At 52.6% G+C, this 17,886-nt stretch overlaps 2 protein-coding genes across 3 annotated transcripts; both read left to right on the forward strand.

Annotated features, from left to right (window-relative positions):
* Positions 1-39: 39 nt before the first annotated feature.
* On the forward strand, positions 40-8,926 carry LOC105499560 (methylthioribose-1-phosphate isomerase 1). Of its 2 annotated transcripts, none has more exons than XM_024787705.2 (6): positions 40-265; positions 351-589; positions 3,747-3,835; positions 3,949-4,125; positions 4,226-4,450; positions 7,193-8,926. In XM_024787705.2, the coding sequence occupies exons 1-6, from the start codon at positions 44-46 to the stop codon at positions 7,351-7,353; spliced, it is 1,113 nt and encodes a 370-aa protein (XP_024643473.2). In that variant the 5' UTR covers positions 40-43; the 3' UTR covers positions 7,354-8,926. The 2 variants fall into 2 exon arrangements, with proteins under 2 accessions (XP_024643473.2, XP_011770520.3); XM_011772218.3 differs by lacking the exon at positions 3,747-3,835 and adding an exon at positions 1,398-1,573 and having other exon boundaries at positions 42-265; positions 7,193-7,800.
* Positions 8,927-9,261: 335 nt separating this feature from the next.
* C20H19orf53 (chromosome 20 C19orf53 homolog) lies at positions 9,262-14,193 on the forward strand. The gene is made up of 3 exons (XM_011772048.2): positions 9,262-10,013; positions 10,091-10,146; positions 13,802-14,193. Exons 1-3 carry the CDS (start codon positions 9,917-9,919, stop codon positions 13,946-13,948), a joined length of 300 nt encoding a protein of 99 aa, XP_011770350.1. The 5' UTR covers positions 9,262-9,916; the 3' UTR covers positions 13,949-14,193.
* The last annotated feature ends 3,693 nt before the right edge of the window (positions 14,194-17,886 follow it).

A 17,886-nucleotide genomic window follows, 5' to 3' on the forward strand; every position in this document is an offset into this window, starting at 1 on the left:
CGAGTTCTGGGAACCTGTGGGGTCGGGTTGGATGCGCATGCGCATGTCCCTTTTTCCGGGGGAGGCCCCGCCCCCGCAAGTGCGCGCAGAACTCCCACTCCTCGTGAGTTGTGCTGGGCTTGGTTACTGCACCATGACCCTGGACGCGATCCGCTACTCGCGGGGCTCCCTGCAGATCCTAGACCAGCTGCTGCTGCCCCAGCAGAGCCGCTACGAGGCGGTGGGCTCGGTGCGCCAGGCCTGGGAAGCCATCCGCGCCATGAAGGTGCGGCGGGACGGCGGGGCGGCGGGGCTGGAGGTGGGAATGCGCCCGCGCCTGCAGCCTCCGACGCCCGAATTCCTCCCCGCAGGTGCGGGGCGCCCCGGCCATAGCCCTGGTGGGCTGTCTCAGTCTCGCCGTGGAGCTGCAGGCGGGCGCCGGGGGTCCAGGACTCGCCGCACTCGTGGCCTTCGTGCGCGACAAGCTGAGCTTCCTCGTCACCTCCAGGCCCACCGCTGTCAACATGGCCCGCGCCGCCCGCGACCTGGCTGACGCTGCAGCCCGGGAGGCCGAGCGGGAGGGCGCTACGGAAGAGGCGGTTCGGGAGAGGTACGGGGATCTGGTACCAGGCACTGTGCTGAGCAGGAATCATATTGACGCTTTTTAAGTACAGTGACCCATTATACAGATGGGGAAACTGAGGCACGGCGCCCTTAAGTCCCTTGTCCAGGGTTCCAAAGATGGGGCCCGGAGTCTAGCCTGGTCAGCCTGACCCGGAAACCCAACTCCTTAATCGTGCCTCCCCTGAATACAGCCAACCCCTTATCCACCCTTGGAGGCCCTTTTCGGTGTCACCTTGTCCTCTTGGTTTCTGCTTTTGAAGAACTTTTTTTCCTGTCCTGGTCCCCTTCCTGCCATCTTTTTCCCCCCACTTCCCTTCTGCTCCAGCCCCTCCCTGCAATGTCACTTTACCCCACCAAGCTCAATCCTGCCTTACAGCCTTTGCACATGCCATTGGTGCAGGCCAGGTATCCATAGCGCCCTCCTCCACCATCCTATATGATCCAGCTCACCCACTGCTCTCTGCAGCCACTGCTCTCTCTGCGTAATTCCACCGTCTTTTCCTTCATTTTATTATTCATCAACTGGTTCCCTCACCCCAGTGTCAACTCCATAGGGGCAGAGATTTTTTTTGTCGTGTTTACTGCCGAGTCACACTGGAACTGCTCAGTAAACATGTGTTTGGATGAATGAATGGAGTGACACTTCGGTGGCCGTGGCGGAAGGGTCCAGGCCCCACAGCAATGAGAGGCTTTGAGCAGGAGGGCTCCAGGACAGCAGCGCTGGACAGAGAGGAGGGGTTGGCCTGGGCCCCGGGGCCTGGTGGCTGGTGCTTAAAACTCCTTGTCGGCCCCAGAGTGATCCGCTGCGCCGAGGACATGCTGGAGAAAGACCTCAGAGACAACCGAAGCATTGGGGACCTGGGAGCCCGCCACCTCCTGGAGCGGGTGGCCCCCAGCCGTGGCAAGGTGACTGTGCTGACCCACTGTAACACCGGTGCTCTGGCCACCGCTGGCTATGGTACAGCCCTAGGTGAGAGGGCCTCCTAAGGGGGTAGGGGAGGGCCTTCTAGGACCTTTTTTGGATACAAGAGGAAGAATCCCAAACCCCAACCATTTTCTCCACAAAAAAATATGAAGGTATTAGTTCTAGTACAGAAACGCTTATAGGGTTGGCTTCAGGTATGGCTAGATCAAGGGGCTCAACCAGTAGCATCAGGACCTATCTATCTCTGTTCTTCAGCTCTGCCCTCCTTCATCTTCAGGTTCCATGGGCTGGCAGGGGGGTGTTAGGGTTCAAATCAGGAGGAAAAGAGCCTCCTGTACTAGAAAAGTATCTCAGGGGTCCACTAGGGCCCACTGCCCATCCCAGAGCAGTCATTCGATGGGCGCTGCCTGAGCCATATGCCTAGAGCCAGGGCAGGACGTGGAGTCCAAGAGGAACTGGGGAGAAGGGAGTGAGCAGAGAAAGATCAGGTAGCTGTGACCAGGAGACAGGGGGAGTGGGCTGTAGGGGGCCAAGGCAGCAGATTCCACTTGACCCTAAATCCCCCAGGAAATTTCCCTACCTGCCTGAGTCCCACCTTTATCCCTGGGAACCGAGGCCTTGATGGCAAGACCTCTGCCTTTGATTCATTCACTCACACAGCATTTAGTAAGCACCTGCTGTGCTCAGACATTTCCATTTGCTGGGGACACAGCAGTGAACAAAACAGACAAAACGTCTGCTTTCAGGGGTCCCAGGCAAGCAGCAGGAACAGTCAACAGGCAAGATAAATACAGTCGTCCTTCAATATCCGTGGGGGACTGGTTCCAGGACCTCCCACAGATACCAAAATCCATGGACGCGCGAGTCCATAATATAAAATGCCATCATATTTGCATAACCTGTGCACATTCATATATATACATTTTTTGTTCGTTTGTTTGTTTTTGGTTTTTTTTTAGACAGTCTTGCTCTGTCGCCCAGGCTGGTGCAGTGGCATGATCTCAGCTCACTACAACCTCCGCCTCCCAGGTTCAAGAGATTCTCATGCCTCAGCCTCCTGAGTGTCTGGGATTACAGGCGTGAGCCACTACACCCAGCTAATTTTTATATTTTTAGTAGGGACGGGGTTTCACCACGTTGGCTAGGCTGGTCTTGAACTTCTGACCTTAGGTAATCCGCCAGCCTCGGCCTCCCAAAGTGCTGGGATGACAGGCATGAGTCACCACGCCCAGCCCACCCCTATATTTTAAAACATCTCTAGATTGCATATCATAGCTAGTACCATGTAAATACTATGTATATTGTTGTTATTGGCTAGGTGTAGTGGCGGTGCAGGCCTGTAATGGGGAGGCTGGGGTGGGAGGATTGCTTGAACTCAGAAGTTCTAAACCAGCCTTGGCAACATAGCAAGACCCCGTCTCTATTTTTAAGCCTGTAATGCCAACACTTTGGGAGGCCAAGGCAGGCGGATCACTTGAGCTCAGGGGTTCAAAACCAGCTTGGGCATCATGGCAAAATCCCATCTCTACAAAAAATACTAAAATTAGCTGGTGTAGTGGTATGCACCTGTGGTCCCAGCTATTCGGGAGGGGGCTGAGATGGGAGGATTGCTTTTTATTTAGTTATTTATTTTGGAGACAGAGTCTTGCTCTATCACCCAGGCTAGAGTGCCATGGCATGATCTCGGCTCACTGAAACCTCTGCTTCCTGGGTTCCAGCGATTCTTTTCAAATATTTTCAGTCCACGTAGTTGAGTCCATGGATGGAGAACCCACAGAAAAGGGGGACTGCCTGTACACATGAGGTGTTAGAAGGTGATAAATGCTGGGGCCGGGTGTGGTGGCTCACGCCTGTAATCCCAGCACTTTGGGAGGCCGAGGAGGGTGGATCACGAGGTCAGGAGATTGAGACCATCCTGGCTAACATGGTGAAACCCCGTCTCTACTAAAAATGCAAAAAATTAGCTCAGCGTGGCGGCGGGCGCCTGTAGTCCCAGCTACTCGGGAGGCTGAGGCAGGAGAATGGTATGAACCCGGGAGGCAGAGCTTGCAGTGAGCAGAGATTGTGCCACTGCACTCCAGCCCGGGTGACAAAGTGAGACTCCATCTCAAAAAAAAAAAAAAGTGATAAATGCTAAGGACAGAGAGCAGGACACTGGAAGTGTGGGGATTGCTGAGAGATCAGAGAATGCTTCACCGAGAAGGTGTCCTTTAAACAGACGTGAAACAGAGGTATGTGAGCACTGGGAAGAGCATACCAGGCAGAGAGAACTGCCACTGCGAAGGCCCCTGGGTGGGACTGTGCTCGGTAAGCCTTGGGCAATCCACGCCCAGTCTAGGAGCCTGCACCCCTAACCAATGGACCACCTTGTCTGTTTGCCCCTCCCCGGGGCCTTCTCCTGGTGTGTGGGGCCCCCGCAGGTGTGATCCGCTCACTGCATAGCCTGGGCCGCCTGGAGCATGCCTTCTGCACAGAGACCCGGCCCTACAACCAGGGAGCCCGGCTGACGGCCTTTGAGCTGGTCTATGAGCAGATCCCTGCCACCCTTATCGCCGACAGCATGGTGGCTGCTGCCATGGCCCATAGGGGCGTGTCAGGTAAGCAGACAGTAAGTCCTGGGGGGTAAGGCCTGGGGGCGGGGCTCTGGGGCATGGGGCCAGGTAATGACCCCCAACTTCTCATGCACCCCCTCCCCAGCCGTGGTCGTGGGAGCTGACCGCGTGGTTGCCAACGGTGACACAGCCAACAAGGTGGGCACCTACCAGCTGGCCATTGTCGCCAAGCACCACGGCATTCCCTTCTACGTGGCTGCCCCCAGCTCCTCATGTGACCTCCGTCTGGAGACCGGCAAGGAGATCATTATTGAAGAGCGACCAGCCCAGGAGCTGACTGATGTTAATGGGGTCCGGATTGCTGCACCCGGTAAGCCACCCCCTCAGAAAGGCGACACCCCAGCTTCTGGGCACTTCATGGAGGCAGGTGATATGCAGGGCCTTGTCATCCTTCTGGAACATACACAGCTCCTACAAGCCACTTTTTCTTCTTTTTATTTTTTTTCAGATGGAGTCTTGCTCTGTCCCTCAGGCTAGAGTGCAGTGGTGTGATCTCAGCTCACTGCAACCTCCACCTCCTGGGTTCAAGCAATCCTCCTGCCTCAGCCTCTTGAGTAGCTGGGACTACAGGTGGGCGCCACCACACCCGGTTAATTTTCGTATTTTTAGTAGAGATGGGGTTTCAACATGTTGACCAGGCTAGTTATAAACTACTGACCTCAAGCAATCAGTCTGCTTCTGCCTCCCAAAGCGCTAGGACTACAGGTGTGAGCCACCATGCCTGGCCCAAGCCGCTTCTTCTAACAGTTACATCCTGGAGGTCAGATCCAACATCAGAACTTACAACTAACCGGTTATATGAATGGTCTTGAATGACTGTCTTGCTAATCTCCACTTAGGTTTTCTTAAGAGGAAATAAGAATATCTGCCTGGCCACGTGTTGGTAAAGAAAAACCAAGACAGCCAGGCGAGGTGGCTCACACCTGTAATCCCAGCACTTTGGGAGGCCGAGGCAGGGAGATCGCAAGGTCAGGAGTTCGAGACCAGTCTGGTCAACATAGTGAAACCCCGTCTCTACTAAAAATACAAAAATTAGCTGGGCATGGTGGCATCCGCCTGTGATCCCAGCTACTCGGGAGGCTGAGGCAGGAGACTCACTTGAACCTGAGAGGCGGAGGTTGTGGTGAGCTGAGATTGCGCCACTGCACTCCAGCCTGGGCAACAGAGTGAGACTCTGTCTCAAGAAAAAAAAGAAAAAACAAGATATTTCTAGACTTATTTTTATTTTTATTTGTTTATTTTCATAGAGATAGGGTGTCGCTGTGTTCCCCAGGCTGGTCTCGAACTCCTGACCTCAAGCGATCCTCCTGCCTCAGCCTCCCAAAGCACTGAGATTACAGGCATGAGCTACCATGCCTTGCTGCAAGACTTTTCTTAGCTGCCTATACTTCCTGGCTGTACAACCATTAGCAAGTTCCCTAAATTCTCTAATTCCCTGAGATCCTCACTGATCCTATCTGTAAAATGGGCTTTGGCTAGAACCTGCTGCATAAACCCAACGGCCATCAGTGAATTAACCCACAGGACATTTAGATCAATGACTGGCCCTTTAAATATTAGTCCATGCACCCGGATGCAGCGTCTTACGCCTATAATCCCAACACTTTGGGAGGCAGAGGCTGGCGGATCACTTGAGGTCAGCGTTCCAGACCAGCCTAGCCAACAGAGCGACACCACGTCTCTACTAAAAACATACAAAAATTGCCGAATGTGGTGGCTCACGCCTGTAATCCCAGCACTTTGGGAGGCTGAGGCGGGCAGATCACGAGGTCAGCAGATCGAGACCATCCCGGCTAACACGGTGAAACCCCGTCTCTACTAAAAATACAGAAAACTAGCTGGGCGTTGTGGCAGGCACCTGTAGTCCCCGCTACTCGGGAGGCTGAGGCAGGAGAATGGTGTGAACCTGGGAGGTGGGGCTTGCAGTGAGCCGAGATTGCGCCACTGCACTCCAGCCTGGGCAACAGAGGAAGACTCTGTCTCACAAAAAAAAAAAAAAAAAAAAAAAAAAAAAGGCCAGGCACAGTGGCTCACGCCTGTAATCCCAACACTTTGGGAGGCTGAGGTGGGCGGATCACCTGAGGTCAGGGGTTCGAGACCAGCCTGGCCAATGTGGTGAAGCCCCGTCTCTACTAAAAATACAAAAAAACATTGGCCGGGCGAGATGGCAAGAACCTGTAATCCCAACTACCTGGAAGTCTAAGGCAGGAGAATATCTTGAACCTGGGAGACACAGGTTGCAGTGAGTTGAGATCATGTCACTGCACTCCAGCCTAGGTGATAACAGCAAAACTCCATCTCAAAAAAAACAACAAAAAAACAGCCAGGCATGGTAGTGACGTCTGTGGTCCCAGCTGCTCAGGAGGCTGCGGCAGGAGAATCGCTTGAACCCAGGAGGCAGAGGTTACACTACACTAAGGCGAGATCACACCACTGTTCCAGCCTGGGTGACAGAACGAGACTCTGTCTCAAAAAATAATAATAATAATTAAAAATAAAACTAAAAAAATAAGTGGGATAGGCCAGTCACGGTGGCTCACACCTATAATCCCAGCACTTTGAGAGGCCGAGGCGGGCAGATCACCTGAGGTCGAGAGTTTGAGACCAGCCTGACCAACATGGACTGACTACTAAAAATAGTGGCCGGGCATAGTGGTGCATGCATGTAATCCCAGCTACTCAAGAGGCTGAGGCAGGAGAATCGCTTGCACCCAGAAGGTGGAGGTTGTGGTGAGCCGAGATTGCGCCAGTGCACTCCAGCCTGGGCAACAAGAGCAAAACTACATCTCACAAAAAATAAAAAAATAAGTGGGATAGATGTGTATAGGACTGTGAATTCTCCTTGGGGAGTGACAGTCTAAGAGCGGTGGTGAATCTAAACTTACTATTGCATACAATGTCCGTGCCTGCATGTACTTTTGAGGTGAGAATCCTTAGGTTCTCAAGGACTCCCTAATACCAAGAACCACTGTGATAGAAACAGGTGACCACAACCTGAGAACTTTCACAGAAGCAAATTCCTGCCTCCTTGCCTCCCCTCTCTCCCCTGCAGGGATTGGAGTTTGGAATCCTGCCTTCGATGTCACCCCCCATGACCTCATCACTGGCGGCATCATCACAGAACTGGGGGTCTTTGCCCCTGAGGAGCTCCGGGCAGCCCTAACCACCACCATCTCTTCCAGGAATGGAACCCTAGATGGACCCCAGATGTAACCAACACAGCTCTCCCTAGCCTGCCTCTCTAGGTTTTTTAATACATTTCTTGAACGGCTACCCAAAAGCTGACCTTCTTGCCCCTGACCACACTTGTTCCTAGTGCAGGGAGCTCAGACAGGGCCTTCCATCTACAGCCCAGCATCTAGAGCCAGGCTGCCCAGATTCAAATCCTGACTCTGCCACTTTTTCCACTATATGATCTTGGGCAAGTCACTTCGCCTCTCTGTGCCTTGGTTTCGTCATTTATAAAATGTGGATAACAGGCTGGGTGTGGTGACTCATGCCTGTAATCCCAGCACTTTGGGAGGCTGAGGCAGGCGGATCATGAGGTCAGGAGATCGAGACCATCCTGGCTAACATGGTGAAACCCCGTCTCTACTAAAAATACAAAAAATTAGCCGGGCGTGGTGGCAGGCGCCTGTAGTCCCAGCTACTCGGGAGGCTGAGGCAGGAGAATGGTGTGAACCCGGGAGGTGGGGTTTGCAGTGAGCCGAGATCGCGCCACTGCACTCCAGCCTGGGCCACAGAGCAAGACTCCGTCTCAAAAAAAAAAAAAAAAAAAAAAAGAATTAATTAATTAATTAAAAATAAAAAACAAATGTGGATAACACTAGTACCTCCCTCTTAAGGTCAGAGCTGGAGCTAGGGTGACACTTCCAGGGCAGAATTTTAAGAGGACACCAAAAAAGCTCAGCAACCAAGATAAAAAATATTTTAAAGCAATATTTTGTTTTTGGTTGTTTTTTTTTTTGAGACGGAGTATCACTGTGTTGCCCAGGCTGGAGTGTAGTGGCGTGATCTCAGCTCATTGCAACCTCTGCCTCCCCGGTTCAAGAGATGCTCCTGCCTCAGCCTCCTGAGTAGCTGGGATTACAGGCATGCGCCAACATGCCTAGCTAATTTTTTTATTTTTAGTAGAGACATGATTTCACCATGTCGGCCAGGCTGGTCTCGAACTCCTGACCTCAAATGATCCCCCCCCACCCCACCTCAGCCTCCCAAAGTGCTGGGACTACAGGCATGAGCCACTGCACCTGACCGTATAGCAGTATTTTTTAAAAATCAAAATTAATGCAAAAATTCATGATGAGGCCAGGCTTGGTGGCTCATGCCTGTAATTCCAGCACTTTGGGAGGCCAAGGTGGGAGGATTGCTTAAGCCCAGGTGTTTGAGACAAGTTTGGGTAACATAGCGAGACCTTGTCTCTACAAACAAAATTTTTTTAAAAATGAGCTGGGCATGGTGGCTCACACTTCTAGCCCCAGCTACTCAGGCTGAGGTGGGAGGATGGCTTGAGCCCAGGAGTTCAAGGATGCAGGGTGCTTTGATTGCACTACTGCACTTCACTCTAGGCAACAGAGTGAGACCCCATCTCTTTGAAAAAAAAGAAAAATCCATGATGAACAAAACAAAAAAGATATTTTTTTGAGACAGGGTCTTGCTCTGTTACCCAGGCTGGAGTATAGTGGCGCCATCTTGGCTGACTGCAACCTCCGCCTCCTGGGTTCAAGCGATTCCCCTGCCTCAGCCTGCCGAGTAGCTGGGATTACAGAGTCCGGCACTATGCCCGGCTAATTTTTTTTTTTTTTTTTTTTGGTTTTTTTTTTTTTTTTTTTTTTTTTTTTGAGACGGAGTCTCGCTGTGTCTCCCAGGCTGGAGTGCAGTGGCGTGATCTCGGCTCACTGCAAGCTCCGCCTCCCGGGTTCACGCCATTCTCCCGCCTCAGCCTCCCAAGTAGCTGAGACTACAGGCGCCCGCCACCACGCCCGGCTAGTTTTTTATATTTTTAGTAGAGACGGGGTTTCACCATGTTAGCCAGGATAGTCTCGATCTCCTGACCTCGTGATCCACCCGCCTCGGCCTCCCAAAGTGCTGGGATTACAGGCTTGAGCCACCGCGCCCGGCCTAATTTTTGTATTTTTATTAGAGACAGGGGTTCACCATACTGGTCATAGCTGGTCTCGAACTCCTGACCCCGGGTGATCCGCACACCGCGGCCTCCCAAAGTGCTGGGATTACAAGCATGAGCCACCGAGCCCGGCCTAAATAAAATTTTGAAGAGGCTGGAACCCTGCACTTGTGCCTTGAGCTTACTGACCTCAATACCCTGGTTCCACTCTAATTTTATTTACAGAATTATGCTGCCGGTCTGCAGGATGTAGTTTGACAATTTGATTATTTTGGATATTAAAATATTTTTTAAGTCTTGAAAATATTGTTTACGATTACCAAAGTTTTTGGACCTTTTTAAATTCCGCACCAGAGGTGAGTGCCGCACCCTAAACCTAGTCTGAGTTTTTATGTGTAAAGATCATTAAACGTTGTAAGTTTTCTAAAACACATAAGCACTCAATAAACGTTAGCTTTATCATTGTCACCTTTTTGTTCGTAACGTTTGAAAACTCCGGCTGTGATCCACTACTATTACGGGATACTGTCTCTTTAACTCTGTGCCACATTGTACCCCGTGAGTTCTTGCGTTTTTCCGCCCCGCTGTATCCCATGGTTCCCTGTGCCTTCCGGCTACTACTGCCACGCCTCTTCCGTTGCGTGCCGGATCATGGCGCAGGGGCAGCGCAAGTTCCAGGCGCACAAGCCCGCAAAGAGCAAGACAGCAGCGGCGGCCTCTGAAAAGAATCGGGGCCCGAGAAAAGGCGGTAAGGAGCGGCCCGGGGACTTGGGGGCGAGGTGGACCCGCGGCTTCCAGGCCTCACGTGAGCGCATCTTTCCCCAGGTCGTGTTATCGCTCCCAAGAAGGCGCGCGTCGTGCAGCAGCAAAAGCTCAAGAAGGTGTGCCAGGGCGAGAGATGGATCCCGGAGGGCGGCGAGCAGCGAGGGGTGGAGCCCGGAGGACGGCGAGGGGCGAGGGGTGGAGCCCGGGGGTGGGTGAGGAAAGAGGATGAATCCCGGGGACGAGCTAGGAGCGAGGGATAGAGCCAGGGGCCGCGTTAGGAGCGAAGGATGGAGCCCGGGGCGCAGGGGGGCAAGAGGTGGAAGCTGGCGAGGGATAGGGGCTGGGGGACGTGCTAGGGACGAGGGATGAAACCTGGAGGCCTGGCAAGGGAAGGAGCACAGGGATCGGCAAAGGGCAAGGGATGAAACCTGGAGGACTCCCAGCTCTGTGAGCCTCCCTTTTCCTCCTTATGCAAGGGGTGCAGGAACACCACTTACCGTTTCAACAGGGCCTCGTAGAAGCAAGACCTGCGGCGCAAAAAGTATTCCAATAACGTCAGCCTTTTGCTGTTACTGTTTTCTTTAATGGAACTCAGGAAGGGAGCGAGGTGACATGGGAAGGGAATTGAAAGCCCAGCTTTGTAAACCTCCAAGAACAGCAGAGGGCTCAAAGAACTGTGAGGTGCGTTGGTTATCGTAATTTTTTTTGAGTCAGGATCTCACTGTTGTACAGGCTGGAGTGCAGTGGCCCCATTATAGCTCACTGCAGCCTCAACCTCCTGGACTCAAGCAATCTTTCCGTCTCAGCCTCCCGAGTAGGTAGGATTGCAGGTGCGCGCCAATACGCGGCTAATTTTGTTTTGTATTTTTCGTAGAGACAGGTTTCACTGTGCTGCTCAGGCTGGTCTTGAACTCCTGGCCTCAAGCCATCCTCCTGCCTCTGCCTCCCAAAGTGTTGGGATTACAGGCGTGAGCCACCCTGTGATGGTTTTTAAGTGTAACATTTATGTGTAGATGGGTGAGGTTGAACTTGTAAAGAAGTTGGAAAGAGATTTAAAACTGGTTTTGGTGGGAGTCAAACCTGGGTTTGAATTGTACTCCACAGTAAACAGCCCGGTGATCTTGAGCAAATTATTTCATCTCCCCAGAGTGTCAGTTTTCTGAGAACTGGGTACCCAGCGGCCCGCTTACCTCCATGGGGTGGGGAACCTCATAGTCAACATGTCCAAAACCAAGTTCCTGATCCTCCCTTCCCATTCCGCCCTCCTCCACCTGTGATCACTTCCTTCCAAATGCCATAAGTCGTCATCCTTGAATCCCTCCTTTCTCTCACATCCCGGTTTCATCCCATCCATTCTGCCCTTAGTTTGTTTTGTTTTGTTTGAGATAGAGTCTCGCTCTGTCGCCCAGGCTGGAGTGCAATGGTGTAATGCTGGCTTAGTGCAACCCTCCGCCTCCTGAGTTCAAGCGATTCTTCTGCCTCAGCCTCCCAAGTAACTGGGATTACAGGCGTGCACCACCACACCCAGCTAATTTATTTTTATTTTATTTATTTATTTATTTTGTATTTTTAGTAGAGATGGGGTTTCACCATGTTGCCAGGCTGGTCTCGAACTCCTGACCTCATGATCTGCCTGCCTCAGCCTCCCAAAGTTCTGGGATTACAGGCATGAGCCACTGGGCTTGCCCCTATTTTGCCCTTAGAATCAATCCAGAATCCACCTGCCTCCCACCTCCTTGGCCCCTACCTGGTCCCACCCACATCATTTCCCACCTGGACCGGTGCAGCTACCTTCTCTCTCGTCTCCTGGATCCCACTTGGTCCTCTCACAGAAGCCAGAGAGTGCCCATGAGCACCTGAGTCGGCTCCTTCCCTCCTTGGCTCAGAATCCTCCATGGCTTCCACCTCACCCAGGAAAAAGGCCCAGTCCTCACTCAGCCCCAAAGCCCTGCAGAATCTGCCCTCGTCTCCTTCCACCCTCTCTGCTCACTCCCTCTAGCCTTACTGGCCCCCGGCTTCTCCCTCCCGGAGCCCTTGCTGGGCTCCTTGTCCCACCTCAGAACTTTTGCACTGGCTGTTTCGTCTGCCAGAATTCCTCTCCCAGTGATCCACACTGCTGCCTTCTTCCAGCTCGCTTCAGAGAGGTCTGCCTTGATGGTGACCTGTACCCATTCCTCCTCACTCCTGTTTCCTTTTTGTCAAAGCAGCACTTACCATCCTTTAACAGTGTAACATATTACGCCACTGACGTTTATATTGTCCTGGTACATGCACTGACTTCCGGCTCCATGACCCTTGCGCCCAGGTACCTGGTTAGCTGTCCCAGTGCTGGTGATTGTGGTCATTGGAACTTTTTTTTTTTTTTTTTTGAGATGGAGTTTCGCTCTTATCGCCCAGGCTGGAGTTTGATGCTGCGGTCTGGGCTCACTGCAACCTCTGCCTCCTGGGTTCAAGCAATTCTCCTGCCTCAGCCTCCCGAGTAGCTGGGATTACAGGTGCCTGCCACCACACCTGCATACTTTTTGTGTTATCTTTTTTTTTTTTTTTTTTTTTTTGAGACGGAGTCTTGCTCTGTCACCCAGCCTGGAGTGCAGTGGCGCGATCTCGGCTCACTGCAAGCTCCGCTTCCCGGGTTTATGCCATTCTCCTGCCTCAGCCTCCCGAGTAGCTGGGACTACAGGTACCCGCCACCTCACCCGGCTAGTTTTTCGTATTTTTTAGTAGAGACTGGGTTTCACCATGTTAGCCAGGATGATTTCAATCTCCTGACCTCGTGATCCGCCCATCTCGGCCTCCCAAAGTGCTGGGATTACAGGCTTGAGCCACCTTGCCCAGCCTTTTTGTGTTTTCAGTAGAGATTGGGTTTCGCCGTGTTGGCCAGCCTGGTCTCAAGCTCGTGACCTCAGGTGATCCGCCCGCCTTGGCCTCCCAAGGTACTGGGATTACAGCCACTGCACCCAACCGGAACTTTTTTTTTTTCCTTTGGGACGGGGTCTCACGCTGTCCCCCAGTCCGCAGTGTAGTGAAACGATCATAGCTCACTGCAGCCTGGACCTCCTGGACTCGACCACCCAAATAGCTGAGACAACAGGCACGCACCACCACACTGTGCTAATTTTTTATTTTAGTACAGATGCGGTCTCGCTATGTTGCCCAGGCTGGTCTCAAGTTCCTGGGCTCAAGTGATCTTCCTGCCTCGGCCTTGAAAAGTGCTGGGATTACAAGCTTGAGCCACCACACCCAGCCCATTGGAACTCATAGCGGCAGGGCAGGGGCAGTCTGGGGAAGGAGACTGAGCCACCAGTTTGGGGTTCACACTGCTGGTTTTGTCCCACCCCTTTGCCTTACTTGCCAGCTCCCTTGCCCACCCCTCAGATCCTCAGCTTGCTGTCTGCAAAGCAGAGATGACCTGGGGCAGAGGAGGTGCCCACCTAAAAGCTGGGACCAGAGGCTATGGGCGCGCTGGATCCCATCCGGTTTAGGGACCTGGGCAAGCAGTGCCTCCTGGCTGCAGCAGACTGTTTCCCCATCCATAAAACGGGCATGAGCAGAGGTTTAGAAGTCAAGGTGCAGAGGTGAGGATTTTTGTGTGTGTGGAGGCCCCGGAGAATGCAAGACTTAAACCCCAGCCACCAGACCCACAGTCAGGGGCAGTTCGAGGGGACAGTTGCGGATCTAACCGCCTGCGAGCTGTAGCCGGGAAGAGGGTGACTGGTCAGGCCCTCTTTCAGCCCCAGGTCACAGTCTGACTGCCCTGTGCTTGTCCCTCAGAACCTGGAAGTCGGGATCCGGAAGAAGATCGAACATGACGTGGTGATGAAAGCCAGCAGCAGCCTGCCCAAGAAGCTGGCCCTGCTGAAGGCCCCGGCCAAGAAGAATGGGGCGGCTGCCGCCACCTCCTCCAAGACACCTTCCTGAGGACACTGGCCCCACCCCCTACCTCCATGTGGGATCTTACATGTGATCCCACAGGCTGCACTGTCAGGAAGAGGACCCCGTCCCCCAGCACTGGGCTTCACCTAGAACTTGAGTGGGGGCCAAGGGTGCTGAGAACCCAGCAGTGACCAGGAAGATACAGTCACCAACTTCATCTGTCCCCATGCCCCTTCCCAGGTCCTGCCTCCACAGGTTTAACCCAGAACAATAAACCTGGCTTGGTCATCCCTCTTGCAGTCCTGTGTTCCGGTGAGCCCACAAGTCTCCATGAGTGATGTGGCCCGGCGTGCCCCACCCCACCCCACCGCCTTTAGCAGCCACATGCCCAGGGGACAGCTGGGCTTCTGCACCCCCGGCCCTGAGCCTGAGAGCCAGGAAACAGTCTTTTCTCCATGTAACCCCGGGTGACTCCCTCCTTCCTCCTGGCCAGTCCTCAGCCCTGGGGACACAACCAGAGTCAAGCTGGACATCAGTAGGTCAGATGCCACCTCACAGGACCAAGGTGCTGATTACACCGGAATGCATTTGGAAACCACGTGGTGCTACCTGGATAAAGAGTGCCAACTGGCCAGGCGCGGTGGCTCAAGCTTGTAATCCCAGCACTTTGGGAGGCTGAGACAGGCAGATCACGAGGTCAGGAGATCGAGACCATCCTGGCTAACACGGTGAAACCCCATCTCTACTTAAAAAAAAATTACAAAAAACTAGCCGGGCGAGGTGGCGGGCACCTGTAGTCCCAGCTACTCGGGAGGCTGAGGCAGGAGAATGGCGTAAACCCAGGAGGCGGAGCTTGCAGTGAGCTGAGATCCGGCCACTGCACTCTAGCCTGGGCGACAATGAGACTCCGTCTCAAAAAAAAAAAAAAAAAAAGTGCCAACTGTAAGGGAGTCAGGACAGCCAGCGGTAGCACTACCTGTGAGCCAGGCCACACTGTCGCCCAGGCTGGAGTGCAGTGGCACAATCATAGCTCGCTGCCGCCTCCATCTCCCAGGCTCAAGTGATCCTCCCACCTCAGCCTCCCGAGTAGTTGGAACTACAGGCATGCACTACCACGCCCAGCTGATTTATTGCTTTTTATAGTGGTGGGGTCTTGTTAAGTTGCCCAGGCTGGTCTCAACCTCGTGGCCTCCAGCGATCCTTCTGCCTCAGCCTCCCGGAGTGCTGAGATTATAGGTGTGATCTACCACGCCCCGCCAGTTCTAATGCTTTATACATGTCATCTAGCAGGATACCCTGTGTAGGTCCTGCATAACATTGCAGAGTAGAATTAAACCTGTAGTTAGCAGAGTCCTGATCCATGCTCTCAGCTGGCCCTCTGCTACCTGTCACTGTCACAAGAGCAGAATTCACTTCTGCCCATCCTGGGGTTCCTCCACTTCCAAATTGTTTGAGTCTGTTGTGCCACACAGTGCCTATGGAATATTCTGGGATCTCTGGTCTGATGACCTTTTCTCCCTCTGCTGGATCCAGGTCAAGGTCATAGCACAGGGAAAAGATGGGCTGTAGTCAGGGTGATACTGAACTGCTGTCTTTGGGGAGTGGTACCTGTGCATACAGTCAGCTTCCAGCCTGAGACGGGGCAGGGTGACTGGTTCCCTACTATCTTACCCTCTCCTGGCCACCTCACCTACCAAGGAGACAGAGGTGCTGGGTCACCAGCAGCTGCCCCCAAACCCCATCCCAAGTGTGTTTTCTGGGTTCCACACAGTGACAGTCAAGACTGACAATGGTTTTTTTTGCTTGTTTTTGTTTGTTTGTTTGTTTGAAGACAGTCTTGCTCTGTGTAGTCCAGGCTGGAATGCAGTGGCATGATCTTGGCTCACTGCTACCCCCACCTCCCAGGCTCAAGCGATCCTCACACCTCAGCCTCCTGAGTAGTTGGGATTATAGGCATGCGCCACCACGCCCAGCTAAGTTTTGTATTTTTAGTAGACATGGGGTTTCACCATGTTGGCCAGACTGGTCTCAACTCCTGACCTCAAGTGACCCACCCACCACAGCCTCCCAAAGTGCTGGGATTACAGGCTATTTTTTTATTTAAAGGGGAAAAACAGTTCAGTAGTTCTTCAGTAAATTCATTCTGGAGTTACCATATGACCCAGCAATTCCGCTCCTAGGTGTATTCCCAGAAGAATGGAAGACAGGTGTGTTCACTTGTAGATTTGCATATCCATGTAAATAGCAGCACTACTCACAATAGCTAAAAGATGGACACAGACCAGACCAGGTGCAGTGGCTCACGCCTGTAATCCCAGCACTTTGGGAGCCTGAGGCAGGCAGATCATGAGGTCAGGAGTTCAAGACCTGCCTGACCAACAGGGTGAAACCCTGTCTCTATTAAAAATACAAAAACTAGGCTGGGCACAGTGGTTCACGCCTGTAATCCCAGCACTTTGGGAGGCCTAGGTGGGCGGATCACCTGAGGTCAGGAGTTCAAGACCAGCCTGACCAACACAGAGAAACCCCATCTCTACTAAAAATACAAAATTAGCTGGATTTGGTGGTGCACGCCTGTAATCCCAGCTACTTGGGAAGGCTGAGGCAGGAGAATCGCTTGAACCTGGGAGGTGGAGGTTGTGGTGAGCCAAGATTGCACCATTGCACTCCAGCCTGGGCAACAAGAGCAAAACTCCGTCTCAAAAAAGAAATACAAAAATTAGCCAGGCGTGGTGGTACACACCTGTAATACCAGCTACTCAGGAGGCTGAGGCAGGAGAATCGCTTGAACCCAGGAGGCCGAGGTTGCAGTGAGCGGAAAACGTGCCATTGCACTCCAGCCTGAGTGATAGAGTGAGACTCCATCTCCAAAAAAAAAAAAAAAAAGTGGACAGAGCCCACATGTCCATCTCCAGATGAAGGGATCAACTGAGGTCTATCCTTCAATAGAAGAGTTGCCCTTAGGGAGGAAGGCCAAGTGTAGTGACTCACACCTGTCATCCTAACTACTTAGGAGGCTGAGGCAGGAGGATCACTTGAGCCTGGGAGTTGAAGGCTACAGTCAGCTATGATCTCACCACTCTACTCCAGCCTGAGTGACAAAGCCAGATCCCGAGTCTTAAAAAGGGATGAAGCACTGATACAGAAAACTACAAGAATGAGCCTGAAAATAAACTAAGTGAACAAAACCAGACAAAAAAAAAAAAAAAGCTATATTTTGAATCGTCCCACTTACATGAAATGTCCCAAACAGGCAAATCCATGGGAGGAGAAAGCAGATGAGTGATTGCCAGGGGCTGAGGGAGCGGGAATGGGTTTTCTTTTCAGGGGGGATGAAAATGTCCTGGAGTCAGAAGTGATTGTACAACATTGTGACTATACTGAACTGTACACTTTAAAATGGTGCATTAGGCCGGGCGTGGCGGCTCACGCCTGTAATCCCAGCACTTTGCAGGGCCAAGGCCAGTGGATCACTTGAGTCCAGGAGTTTGAGACCAGCATGGTCAATATGGCAAAACCCCAACTCTACTAAAAATACAAAAATTAGCCGGGCATGGTGGTGGGTACCTGTAATCCCAGCCACTTGGGAGGCTGAGGCAGGAGAATCATTGAACCTGGGAGGCGAAGGTTGCAATGAGCCAAGATGGTGCCACTGCATACCAGCCTGGGCGACAGAGTGAGACATGGTCTCAAAAAATAATTAAAATGGTGAATTTTACCACCACCACCCCGCCTCGCCCAAACATGCAGAGAGAAATTCCATAAAAAAGTCCTAACTTAGCATCTTGAAAAAGCAGGAATTGCGGCAGTGGAAGCAGCATCAGATGGAAAGACTGAGTAGTCTGGCATTTCCCAAGCTGCCAGGAAGGCCCCGCCCTCATTGTTTCTGGCGGGGCAGGGAGGGGCTGGAGGATGAATGAGGTCCAGATCCCAGACTGAGGGTATAAGGGTAGCTCTTTCCTTTCTGGGCTTCCCTTTCACAG

Source organism: Macaca nemestrina, chromosome 20 (genome assembly GCF_043159975.1).
Source record: "Macaca nemestrina isolate mMacNem1 chromosome 20, mMacNem.hap1, whole genome shotgun sequence".
Lineage (NCBI taxonomy): Eukaryota > Metazoa > Chordata > Mammalia > Primates > Cercopithecidae > Macaca > Macaca nemestrina.